At 49.8% G+C, this 27,811-nt stretch overlaps 1 protein-coding gene across 3 annotated transcripts; it reads right to left on the reverse strand.

Annotated features, from left to right (window-relative positions):
* Positions 1-1,849: 1,849 nt before the first annotated feature.
* Positions 1,850-27,065, reverse strand: LOC100485040. 3 transcript variants are annotated; one of them, XM_002941975.5, is made up of 16 exons: positions 26,976-27,065; positions 26,264-26,500; positions 22,453-22,633; positions 20,105-20,336; positions 19,922-20,016; positions 19,159-19,355; positions 17,463-17,541; positions 9,160-9,338; positions 8,282-9,067; positions 8,089-8,149; positions 7,388-7,525; positions 7,103-7,299; positions 6,948-7,012; positions 5,297-5,485; positions 4,990-5,092; positions 1,850-4,230 (listed from the first exon to the last, which is right to left on the reverse strand). In XM_002941975.5, the coding sequence occupies exons 2-16, from the start codon at positions 26,479-26,481 to the stop codon at positions 4,104-4,106; spliced, it is 2,847 nt and encodes a 948-aa protein (XP_002942021.3). In that variant the 5' UTR covers positions 26,482-26,500; positions 26,976-27,065; the 3' UTR covers positions 1,850-4,103. The 3 variants fall into 3 exon arrangements, with proteins under 3 accessions (XP_002942021.3, XP_031747456.1, XP_031747457.1); XM_031891596.1 differs by having other exon boundaries at positions 5,297-5,488; XM_031891597.1 differs by lacking the exon at positions 26,976-27,065 and having other exon boundaries at positions 5,297-5,488; positions 22,453-22,659; positions 26,264-26,351.
* Positions 27,066-27,811: the final 746 nt, after the last annotated feature.

The raw sequence follows: 27,811 nt of genomic DNA on the forward strand, positions 1-27,811 counted from the left end.
GTGGCCGACTGATGCCAATGTACAGAAATCTGCATTTAGCTGCCAGTTGGGGATGTATTTAAGCGTGCACTAACACTTCCTGCTACAGGTAATAGAAATATAAACCCAGGTTCTTCTAAGCCTGACAGAGGATTTATTCAAAATGTACTGCTTGGCAAATACAAACACCCACATTCTATAGCCTGGCCACCAGGGGGCAGTATTTCTCTATTGCCTCTAGAAAATGCTTCCCGGCAAGTGCGGTTGAGGCTGAACCCAAAGTTTGCCATAACATAAATCTCTCTTTGCCCGATAACCTGTGGCAGAAATGTAGGGCTATAGCTGCTGTCAGGGGGTACTGGGGGTATAGTGGGGCTATAGCTGCTGTCAGGGGGTACTGGGGGTATAGTGGGGCTATAGCTGCTGTCACGGGGTACTGGGGGTATAGTGGGGCTATAGCTGCTGTCACGGGGGTACTGGGGGTATAATGGGGCTATAGCTGCTGTCAGGGGGTACTGGGGGTATAGTAGGGCTATAGCTGCTGTCAGGGGGTACTGGGGGTATAGTGGGGCTATAGCTGCTGTCAGGGGGTTCTGGGGGTATAGTGGGGCTATAGCTGCTGTTACAGGGTACTGGGGGTATAGTGGGGCTATAGCTGCTGTCAGGGGGTACTGGGGGTATAGTGGGGCTATAGCTGCTGTTACAGGGTACTGGGGTATAGTAGGGCTATAGCTGCTGTTACAGGGTACTGGGGGTATAGTGGGGCTATAGCTGCTGTTACAGGGTACTGGTGGTATAATGGGGCTATAGCTGCTGTCATGGGGTACTGGGGGTATAGTGGGGCTATAGCTGCTGTCAGGGGGTACTGGTGGTATAATGGGGCTATAGCTGCTGTCAGGGGGTACTGGGGTATAGTGGGGCTATAGCTGCTGTTACAGGGTACTGGGGGTATAGTAGGGCTATAGCTGCTGTCAGGGGGTACTGGGGGTATAGTGGGGCTATAGCTGCTGTCAGGGGGTACTGGGGGTATAGTGGGGCTATAGCTGCTGTCAGGGGGTACTGGGGGTATAGTGGGGCTATAGCTGCTGTCACGGGGTACTGGGGGTATAGTGGGGCTATAGCTGCTGTCAGGGGTACTGGTGGTATAATGGGGCTATAGCTGCTGTCAGGGGGTACTGGGGGTATAGTGGGGCTATAGCTGCTGTTACAGGGTACTGGGGGTATAGTAGGGCTATAGCTGCTGTCAGGGGGTACTGGGGGTATAGTGGGGCTATAGCTGCTGTCAGGGGGTACTGGGGGTATAGTGGGGCTATAGCTGCAGTTACAGGGTACTGGGGGTATAGTGGGGCTATAGCTGCTGTCAGGGGGTACTGGTGGTATAATGGGGCTATAGCTGCTGTCAGGGGTACTGGGGGTATAGTAGGGCTATAGCTGCTGTCAGGGGGTACTGGGGGTATAGTGGGGCTATAGCTGCTGTCAGGGGGTACTGGGGGTATAGTGGGGCTATAGCTGCTGTTACAGGGTACTGGGGGTATAGTAGGGCTATAGCTGCTGTCATGGGGTACTGGGGGTATAGTGGGGCTATAGCTGCTGTTACAGGGTACTGGGGTATAGTGGGGCTATAGCTGCTGTTACAGGGTACTGGGGGTATAGTGGGGCTATAGCTGCTGTTACAGGGTACTGGGGGTATAGTGGGGCTATAGCTGCTGTTACAGGGTACTGGGGGTATAGTGGGGCTATAGCTGCTGTTACAGGGTGCTGGGGGGGGGAATAGTAGGGCTGTAGCTGCTGTCACAGGGAAGTCCTGTCCCTTTCTGTTCTTTGGTTCTGACTCTTAAAACAATGTAGCAGAAGTCAGTTCTCCACCATGTCTGTACATCAGGTTTATTGTCATAATGAAGATGTGAAATGAATGGATTTCGGGGAGTTGGAAAGAAGAGCAGGAAGTAGCGGCAGTCACGTGCGCACTGGATAAAGACTCCCCAATAACAGACATAACCATAGCACACATTATATTCAGGGGCAACAAACACAAACATGTTTTATATCTTTTATATAACTCTTATTTATCTGTTCGGGAAATGCCATTTGCGCAACTCGAATGAACCTTCTACTGAGTCGGAACACGGTGTAATTACCCCCAGCCCAGAGAGGTCTCTCAGGGTGGATCGGCCTTTTGTTGGTATAATGATATGTAGCAGTGCCAGTGAGTGCTTCCAGCTCATTTAGCCTTTAGTTCCCCAACATATGACACCCCGTGGGTGCAACGCTGTATTGTTTGGCTAATTATAAGGCCACCCTATTGGCTGTTGGTCTGTTCATTTGATATTGCTCAGAAACTGCAGGCATTGTGTAAGTTTCCAGTTACAGTAACTCCGAGTAATGATGCTAAGGGTTCACTCAGGGCACTGCTTGTCCGTAGGGGGCTCCCAGTTCCCTCTCATATTGCCCATAGGTGGCTCCCAGTTCCCTCTCATATTGCCCATAGGGGGCTCCCAGTTCCTTCTCATATTGCCCATAGGTGGGTCCCAGTTCCCTCTCATATTGCCCATAGGGGGCTCCCAGTTCCTTCTCATATTGCCCATAGGTGGCTCCCAGTTCCTTCTCATATTGCCCATAGGTGGCTCCCAGTTCCCTCTCATATTGCCCATAGGGGGCTCCCAGTTCCTTCTCATATTGCCCATAGGGGGCTCCCAGTTCCTTCTCATATTGCCCATAGGTGGCTCCCAGTTACTTCTCATATTGCCCATAGGGGGCTCCCAGTTCCCTCTCATATTGCCCATAGGGGGCTCCCAGTTCCCTCTCATATTGCCCATAGGGGGCTCCCAGTTCCCTCTCATATTGCCCATAGGGGGCTCCCAGTTCCCTCTCATATTGCCCATAGGGGGCTCCCAGTTCCCTCTCATATTGCCCATAGGTGGCTCCCAGTTCCCTCTCATATTGCCCATAAGTGGGTCCAACTTTCTTCTCATATTGCCCATAGGGGGCTCCCAGTTCCTTCTCATATTGCCCATAGGTGGGTCCAACTTTCTTCTCATATTGCCCATAGGGGGCTCCAGTTCCCTCTCATATTGCCCATAGGTGGCTCCCAGTTCCCTCTCATATTGCCCATAGGTGGGTCCAACTTTCTTCTCATATTGCCCATAGGGGGCTCCCAGTTCCTTCTCATATTGCCCATAGGTGGCTCCCAGTTCCTTCTCATATTGCCCATAGGTGGGTCCAACTTTATTTTCATATTGCCCATAGGTGGCTCCCAGTTCCTTCTCATATTGCCCATAGGTGGCTCCCAGTTCCCTCTCATATTTCCCATAGGTGGGTCCAACTTTCTTCTCATATTGCCCATAGGTGGCTCCCAGTTCCCTCTCATATTGCCCATAAGTGGGTCCAACTTTCTTCTCATATTGCCCATAGGTGGGTCCAACTTTCTTCTCATATTGCCCATAGGTGGGTCCAACTTTCTTCTTATATTGCCCATAGGTGGGTCCAACTTTCTTCTCATATTGTCCATAGATGGGTCCCACTTTCCTCTGATATTGCCCATAGGTGGGTCCAACTTTCTTCTCATATTGCCCATAGGTGGGTCCAACTTTCTTTTCATATTGCCCATTGGTGGGTCCCAGTTTCTTCTAATATTGTCCATAGATAGGTCCCACTTTACTCTGATATTGTCCACTGGTGAGGCCCACCTTCTTTTGATATTGTCCATAGTTAGGTACCACTTTCTTCTGATAATGTTCATAGGTGGGGCCCACTTTCTTCTGAAATTGCCTATAGGTGGGGACTACTTTTTCTGATATTACCCATAGATGAGCCCCATTTTCCGTTGATATTGTCCATAGATGGGTCCCACTTTCTACTAATATTGTACATAGATGGGTCCCTCTTTCTTCTGAAATTGCCTATAGACGGGTCCCACTATTCTTCAGAAAGGGTCTATAGATGGGTCCTACTTTCCGTTGATATTGTCCATAGATGGATCCCATTTTTTTTTTATATTGTCCATTGGTGGGACCTATTTTCTTCTGATATTGCCCATAGTTTGGGCTAACTTTTTCTGAGGTGGTCCATAGATGAGCCTCATTTTCCTTTGATATTGTCCATTAAAGGGTCTCCCCCCTTTAGCTTTAGGACAGTGAGTTGGACTGGCTTCCTACTGTATAAGCTGATTGTGCTGGGCGGAAGCCAATTCCTGGATATCCTACTAAAGTCAAAGTGCCCCTCTGAATATTTTCTGGGAGGGACCCTCGTATCCTGGAAACAGAAGAGAACCCAGAGACATTAAAGGGCACAAAAGCCAGATTGCAGCACATTTACTTATTTGTATTTATACATATGGGTAGGGGGTGCCATAGTGTTTCCCTTAGACAGTACAGTATGGGGGTACAGCTTATTGTGTGCCCAGAACATTCCTTCTCTGTATATTTGTATTTATACATATGGGTAGGGGGTGCCATAGTGTTTCCCTTAGACAGTACAGTATGGGGGTACAGCTTATTGTGTGCCCAGAACATTCCTTCTCTGTATATTTGTATTTATACATATGGGTAGGGGGTGCCATAGTGTTTCCCTTAGACAGTACAGTATGGGGGTACAGCTTATTGTGTGCCCAGAACATTCCTTCTCTGTATATTTGTATTTATACATATGGGTAGGGGGTGCCATAGTGTTTCCCTTAGACAGTACAGTATGGGGGTACAGCTTATTGTGTGCCCAGAACATTCCTTCTCTGTATATTTATATTTATACATATGGGTAGGGGGTGCCATAGTGTTTCCCTTAGACAGTACAGTATGGGGGTACAGCTTATTGTGTGCCCAGAACATTCCCTCTCTGTATATTTGTATTTATACATATGGGTATGGGGGTGCCATAGTGTTTCCCTCAGACAGTACAGTATGGGGGTACAGCTTATTGTGTGCCCAGAACATTCCCTCTCTGTATATTTGTATTTATACATATGGGTATGGGGGTGCCATAGTGTTTCCCTCAGACAGTACAGTATGGGGGTACCTGTAGCCCTTGACTGACGTTACTGGTTTTCTCCCCAGGTTGTGCCGCTGGGTCGTTTCCCCAGAGAGCTGGGAGAAGGCTGGGTGCCTGTTGGTCAGTAAGCCTGTAGAGCAGATAATCTCAGTTCAGATGTTGGGACCAGGAAGCAGTGCATAACCCTTGTTGTGCCCCTCACACCCGGCCTTCAGAGACAGACTCAGAGACATATTTAGAGACAGACTCAGAGACAGACTCAGAGACAGACACAGACAGATCTAACCTATATCTCCCTTTCACCTACAATGAGATTGAAGTGTTTGATGCTCACCCGCCACTCGTGACATCAGGGCGTCTTTACCCATCAGGCCCTTACACTCCGGCTTTGGGCGACCCTTGTCTTCCTCGTTGGTAGTTGGAGCGACGGATCTGGGCAACGTTCCTTCCCCAGCCTTCAGAGGCCCGGTACCGTCCCAAGCTCTAGGCGCCTGGTTCCTGTGTCTGAATCTGAGCGTCGGATCTGCTGAGGTCACAGTATGTCTCTGCTTAGGCTCCGCCTAAAGGCCGGGGTTTGTAGACTTGTATTGGGCTTGCTCATTGGGCAGGGTTCCACCCTGTAATTAGTCCTGTATTCTAATGCTCTGATTGGCTAGAGGTTGGCACTGACTGGCTAGAGGTTGGTCTAGTCTCCTGGATGTTCTAATACTCTGATTGGCTAGAGGTTGGCACTGATTGGCTAGAGGTTGGTCTTGTCCTCTGGATATTCTAGTTCTCTGATTGGCTAGAGGTTGGCACTGATTGGCTAGAGGTTGGTCTAGTCCCCTGGATATTCTAATTCTCTGATTGGGTAGATGTTGGCACTGATTGGCTAGAGGTTGGTCTAGTCCTCTGGATATTCTAATGGTCTGATTGGCTAGAGGTTGGTCTAGTCCTCTGGATATTCTAATGGTCTGGTTGGTTACAGGTTGGTCTAGTCCACTGGATATTCTAATTTTCTGATTGGGTAGATGTTGGCACTGATTGGCTAGAGGTTGGTCTAGTCCTCTGGATATTCTAATGGTCTGATTGGCTAGAGGTTGGTCTAGTCCTCTGGATATTCTAATGGTCTGATTGGTTAGAGGTTGGTCTAGTCCACTGGATATTCTAATGCTCTTATTGGCTACAAGTTGGTTAAGCACTTTGGATGTTCTAATGCTCTGATTGTCTAGAGCTTGGCCTAGTTCTCTGGATATTCTGATGCTCTGATTGGCTAGAGGTTGGCATAGTTATCTAAATATTCTGAAGCTCTGATTGGCTAAACCTTGGCCTACTCCTCTGGATGTTCTAATGCTCTGATTGGCTACAAGTTGGTTAAGCACTTTGGATGTTCTAATGCTCTGATTGACTAGAGGTTGGCCTAGTCATCTAAATATTCTGATGCTCTGATTGGCTAAACCTTGGCCTACTCCTCTGGATGTTCTAATGCTCTGATTGGCTAGAGGTTGGCCTAGTCATCAACATATTCTGATGCTCTGATTGGCTAGAGGTTGGTCTAGAACTCTGGATATTCTAATGCTCTTATTGGCTACAAGTGGGTTAAGAACTTTGGATGTTCTAATGCTCTGATTAGCTAGAGGTTGACCTAGTCATCTAGATATTCTGATGCTCTGATTGGCTAGAGCTTGGCCTACTCCTCTGGATGTTCTGATGCTCTGATTGGCTAGAGGTTGATCTAGTCCTCTGGATATTCTAATGCTCTTATTGTCTACAAGTTGGTTAAGCACATTGGATGTTCTGATTGGCTAGAGTTTGGCCTAGTCCTCTGAATGTTCTGATGCTCTGATTGGCTGCACTTGGCTCTTAACCATATGACTTTAATGCTCTATTTTGCCACAGGTTGGTCGAGACCTGGGGGTGGTTTAATGCTCTTATTGGCTACAAGTTGGTCAACCCCATTTGGATATTCTAATGTTCTGATCCACATCCCATTGGAACCATCTTACCTCGTATGGGCTGTAATGGCTTCCTGGGGCCCCCATCCTTATTAGCCTCTCCCAGATCCTCTTGCCTGCCATGGAGAGCAGAATGGGGCTCATTATATGAATGGCTTTATATACAGGTTGAAGGCAATAAAGGCAGTGGAAGTGGTGGTACCTACATTCCCTGACCTTGGCACCACATGAGGGCGCTGTCTGTCTTGGCTCGCTGCAGCAGGAGGTCCTCCGGGGTCAAGTTGCAAAGAGAAGCTACGGGTACGGGACGCAAGCCCATCGCGTTCTGCAACTTCCTGTTGTCTGCCGAAGCCGTAGCCTGACCCACCATTTCTGATCCTTTGGCCCGGCTCTGTTTGGCCAGCTACAGAGAAAGTAGCAGTTAGATAGGGCGGCCATTGAATATTTAGCCCAAATGGTCCTACGTACAGCAGTGTACCCCAAGACATTACCTTAGGGGAGCGCCGGACATTTCCCTTGGCTTGGGTTCTCTTCCCCTGACTGGAGGCAGTTCTCTCGGGGCCACGCTTATTGTTCTGTTGGATCTTCTTCTGTGGCCGTGGACTGGTGACGTCACCGTGAGATTCGGGCTAAGCAATGAGACACAGAGGGTTGGTGTCCCCTTTAGGATGTTCCTTCAGCGTCAGCTGCCCACCCTTTGGTATCCCGCCCTTTGGTATCCCACCCTTTGGTATCCCACCCCTTGGTATCCCACCCCTTGGTATCCCATCCTTTGGTATCCCACCCCTTGGTATCCCACCCTTTGGTATCCCATCCTTTGGTATCCCACCCCTTGGTATCCCACCCCTTGGTATCCCACCCCTTGGTATCCCATCCTTTGGTATCCCATCCTTTGGTATCCCACCCTTTGGTATCCCATCCTTTGGTATCCCATCCTTTGGTATCCCATCCTTTGGTATCCCACCCCTTGGTATCCCACCCCTTGGTATCCCACCCCTTGGTATCCCACCCCTTGGTATCCCACCCTTTGGTATCCCATCCTTTGGTATCCCATCCTTTGGTATCCCATCCTTTGGTATTCCACCCCTTGGTATCCCACCCTTTGGTATACAACCCCTTGGTATCCCACCCTTTGTTATCCCACCCCTTGGTATCCCACCCTTTGGTATCCCACCCCTTGGTGCACACTCACCTTGGTTGAACCTTCTGCACCATCGCTGGATTCTGTAGTCCACGAGAGGATGGAATCTCTCCTAGATGGGGAAATTAAAGGGATAGAGTCAATGAATTCGCTACCAAGTAGCGTTCTACACCGGTGCAGAAATAGCCAATAGCCCCCATGCCTCGTGTCCTATGGCAGAACGTGACAGTAGCTCTAGTTGTACCTGGATTTTGAAGTGTTGACCTTCTTGTCTTTGGTTCTGCTGGTTTTGCCGGCTCCCAAGCTGCCGTAGGCATTGGACCTGCTAAGTCCTACATATTCATCTTTGGCAGTGCGCTTGGTGATGGGCCGGCTCTCGAATCGCCCTTCGCTGGTGATGGCGCAGACGGTGCAGGTGTACTCCATGTTAGGAACCAGGCGACGGGCCGTGTAAGAGCGCTCCGTGCCCAAGTAGACCGCTTTCCCATTTAGGCACAGCTCGTAGTTGAAGAACCTGCCAAGAGGAGCTTTGGGACCCTCCCAAGTGATGAAGATCTCGCTCCGGCCAATGACATAGAGATTCAGTTTGCCAGGAGCGTGGTCTCCGTTGTCCATTGTTTTGGCCACCAAAGGGACCTTTTGGCTGTGCCCTGTAGAGGTGCAAGCACACACACTAAACATGTACTTGGTGCCCGGGGAGAGGCCCCCGACTATGCAGCTTAGCTCCGGCGTCGTCTCAATGACCGCGTCCCCCTGATACACTATATAGTACTTTATGGTGGCACCGCGGTCTGCCGGAGGGGACCAGCCCAGTTTCATCTGTGTGGATGTTCGGCCAATGGCTTGGAAGTTTCGTGGGCTGCTGGGTAGTGGCTCTTCCATCGACAACACAGTGACAGGACTGTCTGGGCTCTGGTCCACTTCAGTCTCCATGACAACCTTCAGGTGGTACTGTTGGCCGGGTTTGCCCTGAGGGGCTAGAAAGGAGCAGGATGGGCCCCGGTACAGAAGCCTTTCACCATCATACAGTCTGCAAGAAATAGGGGAAAGGAGGAAATAAACATGGGGATATCTGTCTCATTTGGACTATCAGAACAACGGGTCGGTGCTGTTAGTACCCACCTGTATGTAACCGGGCAGCCAATCTCTACTCTGTGTCCCTCCCAGCTGACCCACACCGAGCCGGAGTCAAGGCGCTTTGCTTGGGGGGCAGCGGGATGGGGGAGGCGCTGAAGGTTCTTTAATGTCTGCTCCACCTCTTCCAGCACTTCCTTCCCTGTGTGATGGGAGCCGGATACTTTCTGGGGAGCAATGGGGTATCGTTATTATTCTTATTCTGTTATTATTAGATAAATGCTTCCGGGAATGGCGGGCACTGATTGGGTAAATGCTCCCGGGAATGGCGGGCACTGATTGGGTAAATGCTCTAGGGAATGGTGGGCACTGATTGGGTAAATGCTCTAGGGAATGGTGGGCACTGATTGGGTAAATGCACTAGGAAATGGCGGGCACTGATTGGGTAAATGCACTAGGGAATGGTGGGCACTGATTGGGTAAATGCACTAGGAAATGGCGGCACTGATTGGGTAAATGCTCTAGGGAATGTCGGGGACTGATTGGGTAAATGCACTAAAGAATGTCGGGCACTGATTGGGTAAATGCACTAGGAAATGGCGGGCACTGATTGGGTAAATGCTCTAGGGAATGTCGGGCACTGATTGGGTAAATGCACTAAAGAATGTCGGGCACTGATTGGGTAAATGCACTAAAGAATGTCGGGCACTGATTGGGTAAATGCACTAAAGAATGTCGGGCACTGATTGGGTAAATGCACTAGGAAATGTCGGGCACTGATTGGGTAAATGCTCTAGGGAATGTCGGGCACTGATTGGGTAAATGCTCTTGGGAATGTCGGGCACTGATTGGGTAAATGCTCTAGGGAATGTCGGGCACTGATTGGGTAAATGCTCTAGGGAATGGCGGGCACTGATTGGGTAAATGCTCTAGGGAATGTCGGGCACTGATTGGGTAAATGCTCTAGGGAATGGCGGGCACTGATCGGGTAAATGCTTTAGGGAATGGTGGGCACTGATCGGGTAAATGCTCTAGGGAATGGCGGGCACTGATTGGGTAAATGCTCTAGGGAATGGCGGGCACTGATTGGGTAAATGCTCTAGGGAATGGCGGGCACTGATTGGGTAAATGCTCTAGGGAATGTCGGGCACTGATTGGGTAAATGCTCTAGGGAATGTCGGGCACTGATTGGGTAAATGCTCTAGGGAATGGCGGGCACTGATTGGGTAAATGCTCTAGGGAATGTCGGGCACTGATTGGGTAAATGCTCTAGGGAATGTCGGGCACTGATTGGGTAAATGCTCTAGGGAATGGCGGGCACTGATTGGTTAAATGCACTAGGGAATGGCAGGCACTGATTGGGTAAATGCACTAGGGAATGGCGGGCACTGATTGGGTAAATGCTCTAGGGAATGGCGGGGACTGATTGGGTAAATGCACTAGGGAATGTCGGGCACTGATTGGGTAAATGCACTAGAGAATGTCGGGCACTGATTGGGTAAATGCACTAGGGAATGTCGGGCACTGATTGGGTAAATGCACTAGGAAATGGCGGGCACTGATTGGGTAAATGCACTAGGAAATGGCGGGCACTGATTGGGTAAATGCACTAGGGAATGTCGGGCACTGATTGGGTAAATGCACTAGGGAATGTCGGGCACTGATTGGGTAAATGCACTAGGGAATGGCGGGCACTGATTGGGTAAATGCACTAGGAAATGGCGGGCACTGATTGGGTAAATGCACTAGGGAATGTCGGGCACTGATTGGGTAAATGCACTAGGGAATGTCGGGCACTGATTGGGTAAATGCACTAGGAAATGGCGGGCACTGATTGGGTAAATGCTCTAGGGAATGTCGGGCACTGATTGGGTAAATGCACTAGGGAATGTCGGGCACTGATTGGGTAAATGCACTAGGAAATGGCGGGCACTGATTGGGTAAATGCACTAGGGAATGGCGGGCACTGATTGGGTAAATGCACTAGGAAATGTCGGGCACTGATTGGGTAAATGCACTAGGGAATGTCGGGCACTGATCGGGTAAATGCTCCTGGGAATGTCGGGCACTGATTGGGTAAATGTTCTAGGGAATGGCGGGCACTGATTGGTTAAATGCACTAGGGAATGTCGGGCACTGATTGGGTAAATGCTCTAGGGAATGGCGGGCACTGATTGGGTAAATGCTCTAGGGAATGTCGGGCACTGATTGGGTAAATGCTCTAGGGAATGTCGGGCACTGATTGGGTAAATGCTCTAGGGAATGGCGGGCACTGATTGGGTAAATGCTGTAGGGAATGTCGGGCACTGATTGGGTAAATGCTCTAGGGAATGTCGGGCACTGATTGGGTAAATGCTCTAGGGAATGGCAGGCACTGATTGGTTAAATGCACTAGGGAATGTCGGGCACTGATTGGGTAAATGCTCTAGGGAATGGCGGGGACTGATTGGGTAAATGCACTGGGGAAAGGCGGGCACTGATTGGGTAAATGCACTAGGGAATGGCGGGCACTGATTGGGTAAATGCACTAGGGAATGGCGGGCACTGATTGGGTAAATGCACTAGGGAATGGCGGGCACTGATTGGGTAAATGCACTAGAGAATGTCGGGAACTGATTGGGTAAATGCACTAGGGAATGTCGGGCACTGATTGGGTAAATGCACTAGGAAATGGCGGGCACTGATTGGGTAAATGCACTAGGGAATGTCGGGCACTGATTGGGTAAATGCACTAGGGAATGTCGGGCACTGATTGGGTAGATGCACTAGGGAATGGCGGGCACTGATTGGGTAAATGCACTAGGAAATGGCGGGCACTGATTGGGTAAATGCACTAGGGAATGTCGGGCACTGATTGGGTAAATGCACTAGGGAATGTCGGGCACTGATTGGGTAAATGCACTAGGGAATGGCGGGCACTGATTGGGTAAATGCACTAGGGAATGGCGGGCACTGATTGGGTAAATGCACTAGGGAATATCGGGCACTGATCGGGTAAATGCTCTAGGGAATGTCGGGCACTGATCGGGTAAATGCTCCTGGGAATGTCGGGCACTGATCGGGTAAATGCTCCTGGGAATGTCGGGCACTGATTGGGTAAATGTTCTAGGGAATGTCGGGCACTGATTGGTTAAATGCACTAGGGACTGTCGGGCACTGATTGGGTAAATGTTCTAGGGAATGTCGGGCACTGATTGGTTAAATGCACTAGGGAATGTCGGGCACTGATCGGGTAAATGCTCTAGGGAATGTCGGGCACTGATCGGGTAAATGCTCCTGGGAATGTCGGGCACTGATTGGGTAAATGTTCTAGGGAATGTCGGGCACTGATTGGTTAAATGCACTAGGGAATGTCGGGCACTGATTGGGTAAATGTTCTAGGGAATGTCGGGCACTGATTGGTTAAATGCACTAGGGAATGTCGGGCACTGATCGGGTAAATGCTCCTGGGAATGTCGGGCACTGATTGGGTAAATGTTCTAGGGACTGTCGGGCACTGATTGGGTAAATGCTCTAGTGAATGTCGGCACTGATTGGGTAAATGCACTAGGGAATGTCGGGCACTGATTGGGTAAATGCTCCCGGGAATGGCGGGCACAGATTGGGTAAATGCTCTAGGGAATGGCGAGCACTGATTGGGTAAATGCTCTAGGGAATGGCGGGCACAGATTGGGTAAATGCTCTAGGGAATGGCGAGCACTGATTGGGTAAATGCTCTAGGGAATGGCGGGCACTGATTGGGTAAATGCTCTAGGGAATGTCGGGCACTGATTGGGTAAATGCTCTAGGGAATGGCGGGCACTGATTGGGTAAATGCTCTAGGGAATGGCGGGCACTGATTGGGTAAATGCTCTAGGGAATGTCGGGCACTGATTGGGTAAATGCTCTAGGGAATGGCGAGCACTGATTGGGTAAATGCTCTAGGGAATGTCGGGCACTGATTGGGTAAATGCTCTAGGGAATGTCGGGCACTGATTGGGTAAATGCTCTAGGGAATGGCGGGCACTGATTGGGTAAATGCTCTAGGGAATGTCGGGCACTGATTGGGTAAATGCTCTAGGGAATGTCGGGCACTGATTGGGTAAATGCTCTAGGGAATGGCGGGCACTGATTGGGTAAATGCTCTAGGGAATGTCGGGCACTGATTGGGTAAATGCTCTAGGGAATGGCGGGCACTGATTGGGTAAATGCTCTAGGGAATGTCGGGCACAGATTGGGTAAATGCTCCTGGGAATGGCGGGCACTGATTGGGTAAATGCCTCTGGGAATGTTGGGCACTGATTGGGTAAATGCTCTAGGGAATGTCGGGCACTGATTGGGTAAATGCCTCTGGGAATGTTGGGCACTGATTGGGTAAATGCCTCTGGGAATGTCGGGCACTGATTGGGTAAATGCTCTAAGGAATGGTGGGCACTGATTGGGTAAATGCTGTAGGGAATGTCGGGCACTGATTGGGTAAATGCTCTAGGGAATGGCGGGCACTGATTGGGTAAATGCTCTAGGGAATGGCGGGCACTGATTGGGTAAATGCTCTAGGGAATGTCGGGCACTGATTGGGTAAATGCTCAGGGAATGGTGGGCACTGATTGGGTAAATGCTCTAGGGAATGGCGGGCACTGATTGGGTAAATGCTCCCGGGAATGGCGGGCACTGATTGGGTAAATGCTCTAGGGAATGGCGGGCACTGATTGGGTAAATGCTCTAGGGAATGGCGGGCACTGATTGGGTAAATGCTCTGGGAATGGCGGGCACTGATTTGGTAAATGCTCTAGGGAATGGCGGGCACTGATTGGGTAAATGCTCTAGGGAATGGCGGGCACTGATTGGGTAAATGCTCTGGGAATGGCGGGCACTGATTTGGTAAATGCTCTAGGGAATGGCGGGCACTGATTGGGTAAATGCTCTAGGGAATGGCGGGCACTGATTGGGTAAATGCTCTGGGAATGGCGGGCACTGATTTGGTAAATGCTCTAGGGAATGGCGGGCACTGATTTGGTAAATGCTCTAGGGAATGTCGGGCACTGATTGGGTAAATGCTCTAGGGAATGGCGGGCACTGATTGGGTAAATGCTCTAGGGAATGGCGGGCACTGATTGGGTAAATGCTCTAGGGAATGGCGGGCACTGATTGGATAAATGCTCTGGGAATGTCGGGCACTGATTGGGTAAATGCAGTAGGGAATGTCGGGCACTGATTGGGTAAATGCTCTGGGAATGTCGGGCACTGATTGGGTAAATGCTCCCGGGAATGTCGGGCACTGATTGGGTATTCTCACACCTTGTGTCTCGACCCTTTCTCCTTGTAGAGTGTAAGCTCTTTTGGGCAGGGCTCTCTTCCCCTCCTGTATTTGTTACTGATTGCTTTATATGTTACTCCTTGTAGAGTGTAAGCTCTTTTGGGCAGGGCTCTCTTCCCCTCCTGTATCGGTTACTGATTGCTTTATATGTTACTCCTTGTAGAGTGTAAGCTCTTTTGGGCAGGGCTCCCTTCCCCTCTTGTATCGGTTACTGATTGCTTTATATGTTACTCCTTGTAGAGTGTAAGCTCTTTTGGGCAGGGCTCCCTCCACCTCCTGTATCGGTTACTGATTGCTTTATATGTTACTCCTTGTAGAGTGTAAGCTCTTTTGGGCAGGGCTCTCTTCCCCTCCTGTATCGGTTACTGATTGCTTTATATGTTACTCCTTGTAGAGTGTAAGCTCTTTGGGGCAGGGCTCCCTCCACCTCCTGTATCGGTTACTGATTGCTTTATATGTTACTCCTTGTAGAGTGTAAGCTCTTTTGGGCAGGGCTCCCTTCCCCTCCTGTATCAGTTACTGATTGCTTTATATGTTACTCCTTGTAGAGTGTAAGCTCTTTTGGGCAGGGCTCTCTTCCCCTCTTGTATCGGTTACTGATTGCTTTATATGTTACTCCTTGTAGAGTGTAAGCTCTTTTGGGCAGGGCTCCCTTCCCCTCCTGTATCGGTTACTGATTGCTTTATATGTTACTCCTTGTAGAGTGTAAGCTCTTTTGGGCAGGGCTCTCTTCCCCTCTTGTATCGGTTACTGATTGCTTTATATGTTACTCCTTGTAGAGTGTAAGCTCTTTTGGGCAGGGCTCTCTTCCCCTCTTGTATCGGTTACTGATTGCTTTATATGTTACTCCTTGTAGAGTGTAAGCTCTTTTGGGCAGGGCTCTCTTCCCCTCTTGTATCGGTTACTGATTGCTTTATATGTTACTCCTTGTAGAGTGTAAGCTCTTTTGGGCAGGGCTCCCTTCCCCTCTTGTATCGGTTACTGATTGCTTTATATGTTACTCCTTGTAGAGTGTAAGCTCTTTTGGGCAGGGCTCTCTTCCCCTCTTGTATCGGTTACTGATTGCTTTATATGTTACTCCTTGTAGAGTGTAAGCTCTTTTGGGCAGGGCTCCCTTCCCCTCCTGTATCGGTTACTGATTGCTTTATATGTTACTCCTTGTAGATTGTAAGCTCTTTTGGGCAGGGCTCCCTTCCCCTCCTGTATCGGTTACTGATTGCTTTATATGTTACTCCTTGTAGAGTGTAAGCTCTTTTGGGCAGGGCTCTCTTCCCCTCTTGTATCGGTTACTGATTGCTTTATATGTTACTCCTTGTAGAGTGTAAGCTCTTTTGGGCAGGGCTCTCTTCCCCTCCTGTATCGGTTACTGATTGCTTTATATGTTACTCCTTGTAGAGTGTAAGCTCTTTTGGGCAGGGCTCCCTTCCCCTCTTGTATCGGTTACTGATTGCTTTATATGTTACTCCTTGTAGAGTGTAAGCTCTTTTGGGCAGGGCTCCCTCCACCTCCTGTATCGGTTACTGATTGCTTTATATGTTACTCCTTGTAGAGTGTAAGCTCTTTTGGGCAGGGCTCCCTTCCCCTCTTGTATCGGTTACTGATTGCTTTATATGTTACTCCTTGTAGAGTGTAAGCTCTTTTGGGCAGGGCTCCCTTCCCCTCTTGTATCGGTTACTGATTGCTTTATATGTTACTCCTTGTAGAGTGTAAGCTCTTTTGGGCAGGGCTCCCTCCACCTCCTGTATCGGTTACTGATTGCTTTATATGTTACTCCTTGTAGAGTGTAAGCTCTTTTGGGCAGGGCTCTCTTCCCCTCCTGTATCGGTTACTGATTGCTTTATATGTTACTCCTTGTAGAGTGTAAGCTCTTTGGGGCAGGGCTCCCTCCACCTCCTGTATCGGTTACTGATTGCTTTATATGTTACTCCTTGTAGAGTGTAAGCTCTTTTGGGCAGGGCTCCCTTCCCCTCCTGTATCAGTTACTGATTGCTTTATATGTTACTCCTTGTAGAGTGTAAGCTCTTTTGGGCAGGGCTCTCTTCCCCTCTTGTATCGGTTACTGATTGCTTTATATGTTACTCCTTGTAGAGTGTAAGCTCTTTTGGGCAGGGCTCCCTTCCCCTCCTGTATCGGTTACTGATTGCTTTATATGTTACTCCTTGTAGAGTGTAAGCTCTTTTGGGCAGGGCTCTCTTCCCCTCTTGTATCGGTTACTGATTGCTTTATATGTTACTCCTTGTAGAGTGTAAGCTCTTTTGGGCAGGGCTCTCTTCCCCTCTTGTATCGGTTACTGATTGCTTTATATGTTACTCCTTGTAGAGTGTAAGCTCTTTTGGGCAGGGCTCTCTTCCCCTCTTGTATCGGTTACTGATTGCTTTATATGTTACTCCTTGTAGAGTGTAAGCTCTTTTGGGCAGGGCTCTCTTCCCCTCTTGTATCGGTTACTGATTGCTTTATATGTTACTCCTTGTAGAGTGTAAGCTCTTTTGGGCAGGGCTCTCTTCACCTCCTGTATCGGTTATTGGTTGCTTTATATGTTACTCTGTATGCCCAATGTATGAAACCCACTTATTGTACAGCGCTGCGGGATATGTTGGCGCTTTATAAATAAATGTTAATAATAATAATAATAATATGTATATATATAAGCCTCAGTTCAAGGCAATACAGGCTGCACATTGTGTTTGGGGGGGCAGTTAAGGAAACACATTTATTCCCAAATCTCTTGCTCCCAGCGTAACCACGGTGACTGTCTCTGGGGCAACATGGCCGCCATTAATCACAGCGGTGTCCCAGCCAGCATTCCCGGAGGCAGCCCCCTCGGCCCCCTAGTAAATCATTTACGAGGAATTCTTTGTTGCAGATCAGGGATATAAGGAGGATCCCAGGGAATGAGGAGCCATTAATCATGTTTATTTAGTTGTTTGTGTGCCCGTAGCCTTTGGCACAGTTTCTTGTCATTGCTGGACTGATAAATACCCCGGGCAGGGGCAGAACCGGATGAGTAGGGAATCGCTATTGTAACACTGTATCAGAATAAAGTAAGGCCCGGTACCTTTAGCACCGCCTCCAACCGCTGGTTCTGGCGCAGTCGGACAACCCCCTTTGCCTGGCTGGATAAAACCTTCACCGTCCTGTGAGGAAGAAGAAGAAGAGTTTCTTTGGTGCCCATAACCCCATCCAGTACCTCAGGGGCCCAATGATCTTACTGTGGGGCCCAATAACCATTCATTCCCACTTCTAGAAAGTTAGTAGGAGATAGTGATGTCTGGGCTGGCCCGATACCCGCGGGACCCGCACTGGGCCGGGCACAATTGTACCCCCTCTCCCCCCGATGGGGTGCCCCTTTGGGTAGGAATGGGGCGACCTGTCCCCGTGGGTAGGATTGGGGCACCCCTGTCCCTGTGGGTAGGAATGGGGTGACCCTGTCCCTGTGGGTAGGATTGGGGTGCCCCCATCCCTGTAGGTAGAAATGGGGCAACCCCGTAGGTAGGATTGGGGCACCACTGTCCCCATGGGTAGGATTGGGATGCCCCTGTCCCTATGGGTAGGATTGGGGCGCCCCTGTCTCTGTGGGTAGGATTGGGGCACCCCTGTCCCTATGGGTAGGATTGGGGCGCCCCTGTCCCTATGGGTAGGATTGGGGCACCCCTGTCCCTGTGGGTAGGATTTGGGCGCCCCTGTCCCTATGGGTAGGATTGGGGCGCCCCTGTCCCCGTGGGTAGGATTGGGGCGCCCCTGTCCCTGTGGGTAGGATTGGGGCATCCCTGTCCCCATGGGTAAGATTTGGGCGACCCTGTCCCTATGGGTAGGATTGGGGCGCCCCTGTCCCTATGGGTAGGAATGGGACGTCCCTGTCCCTATGGATATGATTTGGGCGCCCCTGTCCCTATGGGTAGGATTGGGGCACCCCTGTCCCTGTGGGTAGGATTTGGGCGCCCCTGTCCCTATGGGTAGGATTGGGGCGCCCCTGTCCCCGTGGGTAGGATTGGGGCGCCCCTGTCCCTGTGGGTAGGATTGGGGCATCCCTGTCCCCATGGGTAAGATTTGGGCGACCCTGTCCCTATGGGTAGGATTGGGGCGCCCCTGTCCCTATGGGTAGGAATGGGACGTCCCTGTCCCTATGGATATGATTTGGGCGCCCCTGTCCCTATGGGTAGGAATGGGGCACCCCTGTTCCCGTGGGTAGGATTGGGGTGCCCCTGTCCCTATGGGTAGGAATGGGGCACCCCTGTTCCCGTGGGTAGGATTGGGGTGCCCCTGTCCCTATGGGTAGGATTGGGGCGCCCCTGTCCCTATGAGTAGGAATGGGACGTCCCTGTCCCTATGGATATGATTTGGGCGCCCCTGTCCCTATGGGTAGGAATGGGGCACCCCTGTTCCTGTGGGTAGGATTGGGGCTCCCCTGTCCCCGTGGGTAGGAATGGGGCGCCTCTGTCCCCATGGGTAGGAATGGGGTGCCCGTGGGTAGTAGTATTGGGGCTCCCCTGTCCCCGTGGGTAGGATTGGGGTGCCTGTGGGTAGGATTGGGACGCCCCTGTCCCCGTGGGTAGGGTTGGGGTGCCTGTGGGTAGGGTTGGGGCGCCCCTGTCCCCGTGGGTAGGATTGGGGTGCCTGTGGGTAGGATTGGGACGCCCTTGTCCCCGTGGGTAGGGTTGGGGTGCCTGTGGGTAGGGTTGGGGCGCCCCTGTCCCCGTGGGTAGGGTTGGGGTGCCTGTGGGTAGGGTTGGGGCGCAGGCCTCAGTACATACATGGCTGCAAACCAGCAGGATTCCTGCTCCTCAGACTGCAGCAGGCAGCACAGCGTATCCAGGATGGGGGGGAAGTGTGGGCTCTGTAGGACGTGTTGGTGCCCCGCTTGGTCGGCGGCGAGGCAAGTCAGGGCAAAGCAGGCGTTACGGCTGCCCCCCTCATCCGCCGCCGACATCATTTCCCCTAGAGCTGCCACCTGTAAGGGGCACAGAAAGCAGTCAGGGGGGTCCATGTTATAGAATGATCTATTCTTAGCAACTTTTCAATTGGTCTTCATTTTTTATAGTTTTTGAATTATTTGTCTTCTCCTTTCAACTCTTTGCAGCTTTCCAATGGGGGTCACTGACCCCGGCAGCCAAACCCTATTGCTCTGTGAGGCTCCAGTTTTATTGTTATTGTTACTTTTTATTCCTTATCTTTCTATTCAGCCCCTCCCCTATTCATATACCAGCCTCTCATTCAATCCACTCCCTGGTTGCTAAGGTAATTGGAGCCCTAGCAACAGGATAACTGACCCCGGCAGCCAAACCCTATTGCTCTGTGAGGCTCCAGTTTTATTGTTATTGTTACTTTTTATTCCTTATCTTTCTATTCAGCCCCTCCCCTATTCATATTCCTGTTTTTCTTTCCAATCACTGCCTGGTTGCTAGGTTAACTTGGCAACTAGCAACCAGATAGCCACTGAACAAAAAGCTAAATAATTTTTTTTAAAAAAAGGCAAATAATAGAAAATGAAGACCAATTGCAGATTGTGTTTGTTACCATGGCGTTGGCCTCTGGCAGACTCAGCACCCGCGTTCTCCCCACATCTGTATCGCAGAGACGCCCCAGGGCAAACGCCGCGTTCAGGCCACACCCTGGGGGAGAGCAGTGAGATCTGTAGCTCCGGGGGGGGCTTTAGGTTCATATAAAGGGGGCAAAGGGTAAGTATTCACTAGCACCTACCTGCTTCATCTGCCCGCAGGGATGATATGAGCCTCTTCAGTATGATGTCAGCTTGGGGGTGAGCGATGAGGCGGGAGCAGCCCTCTTGGCTCATGGCGATGCGCGCCAGCACCAGGGCGCAGTTACTCGCTGTCCAGTCATTGGGGGAGCTCAGCAGCGCCGTAATATTCTCAATGATAAAGTCCGAATTGGGGGAGCAGAGGAGCCAGTGGCGCCCATTGCTTGTCTCTGCCTGTTGGGCCCAGAGTAAATTCATATACATCATCACTACTATTAGATACCTGTATATCCTTATCATTTACAGTAGGGGGTACATTATCCCTTATAATACATGAGTGATACTCAGAGTTCCCTGTATAACTCAGCCTGCAGCCTTGTGCCTTTATATGGGGGGCACAGAACCCCTCAGTGACTGCTAATATCCTTATCATTTACAGTAGGGGGTACATTATCCCTTATAATACATGAGTGATACTCAGAGTTCCCTGTATAACTCAGCCTGCAGCCTTGTGCCTTTATATGGGGGGCACAGAACCCCTCAGTGACTGCTAATATCCTTATCATTTACAGTAGGGGGTACATTATCCCTTATAATACATGAGTGATACTCAGAGTTCCCTGTATAACTCAGCCTGCAGCCTTGTGCCTTATATGGGGGGCACAGAACCCCTCAGTGACTGCTAATATCCTTATCATTTACAGTAGGGGGTACATTATCCCTTATAATACATGAGTGATACTCAGAGTTCCCTGTATAACTCAGCCTGCAGCCTTGTGCCTTTATATGGGGGGCACAGAACCCCTCAGTGACTGCTAATATCCTTATCATTTACAGTAGGGGGTACAGTATCCCTTATAATACATGAGTGATACTCAGAGCTCCCTGTATAACTCAGCCTGCAGCCTTGTGCCTTTATATGGGGGGCACAGAACCCCTCAGTGACTGCTAATATCCTTATCATTTACAGTAGGGGGTACATTATCCCTTATAATACATGAGTGATACTCAGAGTTCCCTGTATAACTCAGCCTGCAGCCTTGTGCCTTTATATGGGGGGCACAGAACCCCTCAGTGACTGCTAATATCCTTATCATTTACAGTAGGGGGTACATTATCCCTTATAATACATGAGTGATACTCAGAGTTCCCTGTATAACTCAGCCTGCAGCCTTGTGCCTTTATATGGGCACAGAACCCGGCAGTGACTGATAATATCCTTATCATTTACAGTAGGGGGTACATTATCCCTTATAATACATGCTTGCTTGCTCAGTGTGTATATAAACATTACGAGGTAGAACAACCCCGGGAGACACAATGTTCCGGTAGCAGTGTGTGTGGCTCTATTGGACAATCAGTTATACGCGGATTAAACGCAAACAGTAAATATTCGCTGCTGCCAAACAAAAACAAAGCCATTCAGCCTCTCAGTTGTTACAGTTTCCCCTGCTGAGTATTTGCCTTAGTGCCACAAACCGGTCACGCTCTGCTGCCCTGGGCAAATATTATGCTGGCCCGTAGTGCGCCCAAACTAGCCAAACACGCTTCCACTCGCGTATAGTCACATGGCCAGCGAAACAATATATATATATATAGAGAGAGAGAGAGAATGTTCTATATTGAATATACTCATACTGTAAGGGAACCAATATGGCAGCTCCCACATATCTATAAGTACAAATATATAGAGAAAGAACGTTCTATACCGTATATATACTCATACTGTAAGGGAACCAATATGGCAGCTCCCACATATCTAGGTAAGTACAAATATATAGAGAAAGAACGTTCTATACCGTATATATACTCATACTGTAAGGGAACCAATATGGCAGCTCCCACATATCTAGGTAAGTACAAATATATAGAGAAAGAACGTTCTATACCGTATATACTCATATGGCAGCTCCCACATATATATAAGTACAAATATATAGAGAAAGAACATTCTATACCGTATATATACTCATACTGTAAGGGAACCAATATGGCAGCTCCCACATATCTAGGTAAGTACAAATATATAGAGAAAGAACGTTCTATACCGTATATACTCATACTGTAAGGGAACCAATATGGCAGCTCCCACATATCTATAGGTACAAATATATAGAGAAAGAACGTTCTATACCGTATATACTCATATGGCAGCTCCCACATATATATAAGTACAAATATATAGAGAAAGAACGTTCTATACCGTATATACTCATACTGTAAGGGAACCAATATGGCAGCTCCCACATATCTATAGGTACAAATATATAGAGAAAGAACGTTCTATACCGTATATACTCATACTGTAAGGGAACCAATATGGCAGCTTCCAGCTCAGCAGGGGACTTACCAGAGTTCCCAAGGCTCCGGCAGAGTTCATCACCGCTTCCGTGTCGTCCCACAGCAACATGGCTCCCAGTCTCGCCAGCATGTCCCAGCCCTCCGAGGCCTCTGCCAGTTCCACCAACGTTACGGCCACAGCTTGGTCTTCAGCCACGGTGCCCAGGATGTACGCCACGTTACTGCACAGCCTACAGGGGGCGACGAGAAACAGAGCCTGGGTGTATAAACGTAGGATGGAATATATATATATATTTTTTTTATATAAAGTGTGTGTAATAATCATTTTAAAGGGGAAGTATCCCACATTTGTAAATGGTCTATAAAACAGAGTAATTAAGATCCCTCTGTATTCATTTCAGCCACTTTGATCTTTCAGTAGAACCAACTGTTACTCTCTCCTTAATCCAACCCCCCCCCCGCTTACCTCCTATTGTGCCCCTAAACTTGGCACGCCATGATTGTAAACAGAGCAGCCCGGCTCAGCTAATCAGTTGCTGGGGAACCGCTTGTAAGAAAACACTATTTATCCACAGCGTGGGACTGAAATCTGCCAGCGGCCTCTCTGGAGTATGAGTTTTATGAGATTATATGTTATACAGATAGCTAGAATCTCAGCCATAAAGCAGGGCAGGACTGCTGCTTACAATCGGGGGGGATCAGATAGGATCTGTGCCACTGTGACAGAATGCTCTGTTATACAGATAGCTAGAATCTCAGCCATAAAGCAAGGCAGGACTGCTGCTTACAATGGGGGGATCAGATAGGATCTGTGCCACTGTGACAGAATGCTCTGTTATACAGATAGCTAGAATCTCAGCCATAAAGCAGGGCAGGACTGCTGCTTACAATGGGGGGATCAGATAGGATCTGTGCCACTGTGACAGAATGCTCTGTTATACAGATAGCTAGAATCTCAGCCATAAAGCAGGGCAGGACTGCTGCTTACAATGGGGGGGTCAGATAGGATCTGTGCCACTGTGACAGAATGCTCTGTTATACAGATAGCTAGAATCTCAGCCATAAAGCAGGGCAGGACTGCTGCTTACAATGGGGGGGGGATCAGATAGGATCTGTGCCACTGTGACAGAATGCTCTGTATACAGATAGCTAGAATCTCAGCCATAAAGCAAGGCAGGACTGCTGCTTACAATGGGGGGATCAGATAGGATCTGTGCCACTGTGACAGAATGCTCTGTTATACAGATAGCTAGAATCTCAGCCATAAAGCAGGGCAGGACTGCTGCTTACAATGGGGGGGATCAGATAGGATCTGTGCCACTGTGACAGAATGCTCTGTTATACAGATAGCTAGAATCTCAGCCATAAAGCAGGGCAGGACTGCTGCTTACAATGGGGGGATCAGATAGGATCTGTGCCACTGTGACAGAATGCTCTGTTATACAGATAGCTAGAATCTCAGCCATAAAGCAGGGCAGGACTGCTGCTTACAATGGGGGGATCAGATAGGATCTGTGCCACTGTGACAGAATGCTCTGTTATACAGATAGCTAGAATCTCAGCCATAAAGCAGGGCAGGACTGCTGCTTACAATGGGGGGGATCCTTTCATAAACCGAAGCATTCATTGGTTTAAACTGCCTAATTAGCAGAGTGATTAATAGAAAACAAGGCAACTGAAACAAACAGGTGCCGCTCCCCCGGGTACTGGCTATTCTGGGACAGAGAGATAAGCAGAGAAAGGGAAATAAATTCCAGCCCCTTCTGTAAATGTGCAGGGTTTGTTGGCTGATGACCTCGTCCCTATGTACAATCCCCATGGCAGCGCCGGCCCGGGCACGGCTCCTATAGATAGCGAATGGCCTTCTGAAAACTGCACGTATTACCCAATTCACTCTCCTGGGGGCACCGCCGCCTTGTTACCTAGCACCGACGGCCAAAAGCAGGGCAGGAAAGTCCTCCTGTCCTTTTAAAGGGGAAGTTCACCTTTTAGTATTAAGTAGAGAGTAATATTCCCAGGCAATTTGCAATTGGTCTTCATTTATTTTAGCTTTTTAAGTTATTTTAATGTTTATTCGGCAGCTCTCCCATTTGTAGTTTTAGCGGCAGTCTGGTTGCTAGGATCCGAATGACCTTAGCAACCAGGGAGCAGTTTGAATGAAGTTATAAACGTGCCATAAACTTGCCCCACGTGGCCGGCACTTGTTGATAATATGATCCCTCTATCCCCAGTATAACCAGTCGGGTTCAGGCAACTGGGTCAGTAGTTGTTTGCTGGGGATTAGTCTTGCCTTGGGTGCTGAGTATCAGTCATGTGATGCAGGGGCTGTGTTCACTGTGTGCGGCTTCCCCCCCCCCCCCCTCACTGAAGGTAAATAAACAGGGCGTTGGGCTCACTGTGTCCCCTCCTGTATAATAGGGTTTATTTACTCAGCCAGTAACCACTCTGATTGGGAGAGAATTCACTGGGAACCCACGGTCCGGCCCTGTAAATACCAGTAACCCTCCCCATAACTATAGCGGGGTGACTGTTACCCCAATGTTTCTATATATCTGTAACCTTGTTATGGGCTAAGGGGGCCCAGCCTGAAGGCCAGTTAGGGGGGATTTGGGGTGAGTGCTTATTTGTGCCCTGGGTACCCCCTGGAACTATAGCGGGGTGACTGTTTACCCCAATGTTTTCTATATATCTGTAACCTTGTTATGGGCTAAGGGGCCCAGCCCTGAAAGCCAGTTAGGGGGGATTTGGGGTGAGTGCTTATTTGTGCCCTGGGTACCCCTGGAACTATAGCAGGGTGACTGTTACCCACAATGTTTCTATATATCTGTAACCTTGTTATGGGCTAAGGGGTGCCCAGCCCTGAAGGCCAGTTAGGGGGGGATTTGGGGTGAGTGCTTATTTGTGCCCTGGGTACCCCTGGAACTATAGCAGGGTGACTGTTACCCCCAATGTTCTATATATCTGTAACCTTGTTATGGGCTAAGGGGGCCCAGCCCTGAAGGCCCAGTTAGGGGGGGATTTGGGGTGAGTGCTTATTTGTGCCCTGGGTACCCTGGAACTATAGGGGGTGACTGTTACCCCCAATGTTTCTATATATCTGTAACCTTGTTATGGGCTAAGGGGGGCCCAGCCTGAAGGCCAGTTAGGGGGGGATTTGGGGTGAGTGCTTATTTGTGCCCTGGGTACCCCTGGAACTATAGCGGGGTGACTGTTACCCCAATGTTTCTATATATCTGTAACCTTGTTATGGGCTAAGGGGGCCCAGCCTGAAGGCCAGTTAGGGGGGGATTTGGGGTGAGTGCTTATTTGTGCCCTGGGTACCCCTGGAACTATAGCAGCGGTGACTGTTACCCCCAATGTTTTCTATATATCTGTAACCTTGTTATGGGCTAAGGGGGCCCAGCCTGAAGGCCAGTTAGGGGGGGATTTGGGGTGAGTGCTTAATTTGTGCCCTGGGTACCCCTGGAACTATAGCGGGGTGACTGTTACCCCAATGTTTCTATATATCTGTAACCTTGTTATGGGCTTAAGGGGGCCCAGCCTGAAGACCAGTTAGGGGGGGATTTGGGGTGGAGTGCTTATTTGTGCCCTGGGTACCCCTGGAACTATAGCGGGGTGACTGTTACCCCCAATGTTTCTATATATCTGTAACCTTGTTATGGGCTAAGGGGGCCCAGCCTGAAGGCCAGTTAGGGGGGATTTGGGGTGAGTGCTTATTTGTGCCCTGGGTACCCCTGGAACTATAGCGGGGTGACTGTTACCCCAATGTTTCTATATATCTGTAACCTTGTTATGGGCTAAGGGGGCCCAGCCTGAAGGCCAGTTAGGGGGGGATTTGGGGTGCTTAATTGCCCCCTCACCTGATATCAGAGGAGTGCAGAAGGCGGCACAGGGTCTCCATGTATTTCCTACATCTCTTTCCGTTCATCAGAGTCTCCGCCAGCTCGTTGCGATTGGTCTGTATCGCACTTGTTATCTGTTCCACCGCCTGCAGAACCACATGGGGCTGGGGGGACAGCAGGGTGGGCAGTATCTCCTCCATGCCAGGGGCTTGACTCACCGGCTCTTGTGCCACCATTCCCAGTGCCACGGCTTTCCTGTTTATCAATGAATAACATAATAACTAATTCAATTACTGCTGAGCTTTCTAATAGTTGGAAGAAGAAGACAATTAACTAAAAAACTATAAATATATAGGAAACATAGACAGAGAGGAGTAGAAGCAGCTGAACTATAACCCTCTGCACATTATAATAACTACATATAAGTGTGTGCTGGGGATTGATATTCCTGCAGGCAATACGTTGCATTGTTTCCCTTTCCTTCCTGCAAATGCAACTGTAGGAAGCAGAGACCCAGATAAGACACACGGAGCTACTTAGTAGCAGCTACTAAATGCCACAGACAGTCCTGGGAATTGCCTCTGCCACACACGTAGAGACGATTATGGGTAAATAATCAGCATTGTCTATTTTAGTAGCCGTGACAAGTAGCTGCTACTAAGTAGCCCAGTGTGTCTTTGCTTAGTCCGTAATGCCCACATAGAGCCCGGGCAGAATACACGGCTCCTACCTGTCAGTTGCCCGCTGCCAGCTCTCCCCCGGCCAGCGTCTCGCTGTTTGATGCCTGTGCAGAAAGAGAAATCTCCTTTATATTTCTGCCTCCAATCGGGGCAGTGTCCTGTGTGTAAGGGGCAGGGACTGGCGTGTAAGGGGCAGGGACTGGCAGGCAAGGGGCAGGGACTGGGGTGCAAGGGGCAGGGACTGGCAGGCAAGGGGAAGGGACTGGGGTGCAAGGGGCAGGGACTGGCAGGCAAGGGGCAGGGACTGGCAGGCAAGGGGCAGGGACTGGCGTGCAAGGGGCAGGGACTGGCAGGCAAGGGGCAGGGACTGGCGTGCAAGGGGCAGGGACTGGCAGGCAAGGGGCAGGGACTGGCAGGCAAGGGGCAGGGACTGGCAGGCAAGGGGCAGGGACTGGCAGGCAAGGGGCAGGGACTGGCAGGCAAGGGGCAGGGACTGGTCGAGGGTTCCTGTTGCACGGAACACAGGAATGTTCACCCCTAGTACAAAGAACAGCTCCGGGGACTCCTATATACACACTGGGCTAATGTCTCTCTGTATAGCAACCCTCTCTGCCTGTGTAAGGCTCCCTAGTAACAGCAGCATCTAGTTTAAAGGGGAACTCTACCCAGAAACAAGCAGCTCCCTAATATGCCCAATTCACAGGTATTAATGTTATGTAAGCAGTGTCTGGCTGTTTCTCTTCTCTGCACCGATGGTTCTGACTCCTGAAGCTGTGGCAGAAGCTGGTACATTGCTTCAAGAGTCAGAACTAGCAGTGTCGAAATGGACAGACAGACGCTGCTTTCAATTGCAACGACATTTGCAGAGAGTTGCAGTTTATTGCCG

The sequence above is a fragment of the Xenopus tropicalis genome, chromosome 8 (genome assembly GCF_000004195.4).
Source record: "Xenopus tropicalis strain Nigerian chromosome 8, UCB_Xtro_10.0, whole genome shotgun sequence".
NCBI lineage: Eukaryota > Metazoa > Chordata > Amphibia > Anura > Pipidae > Xenopus > Xenopus tropicalis.

Coding starts and splice junctions, on each gene's coding strand:
- LOC100485040 (XM_031891596.1), bottom strand. CDS start 26,481: ATGGTGGCACAAGAGCCGGTGAGTCAAGCCCCTGGCATGGAGGAGATA. Junction 22,634..26,263: donor CTGCACTCCTCTGATATCAG/GTGAGGGGGCAA, acceptor CGCCCCCTGTAG/GCTGTGCAGTAACGTGGCGT. Junction 20,337..22,452: donor CCGGAGCCTTGGGAACTCTG/GTAAGTCCCCTG, acceptor TGGGCCCAACAG/GCAGAGACAAGCAATGGGCG.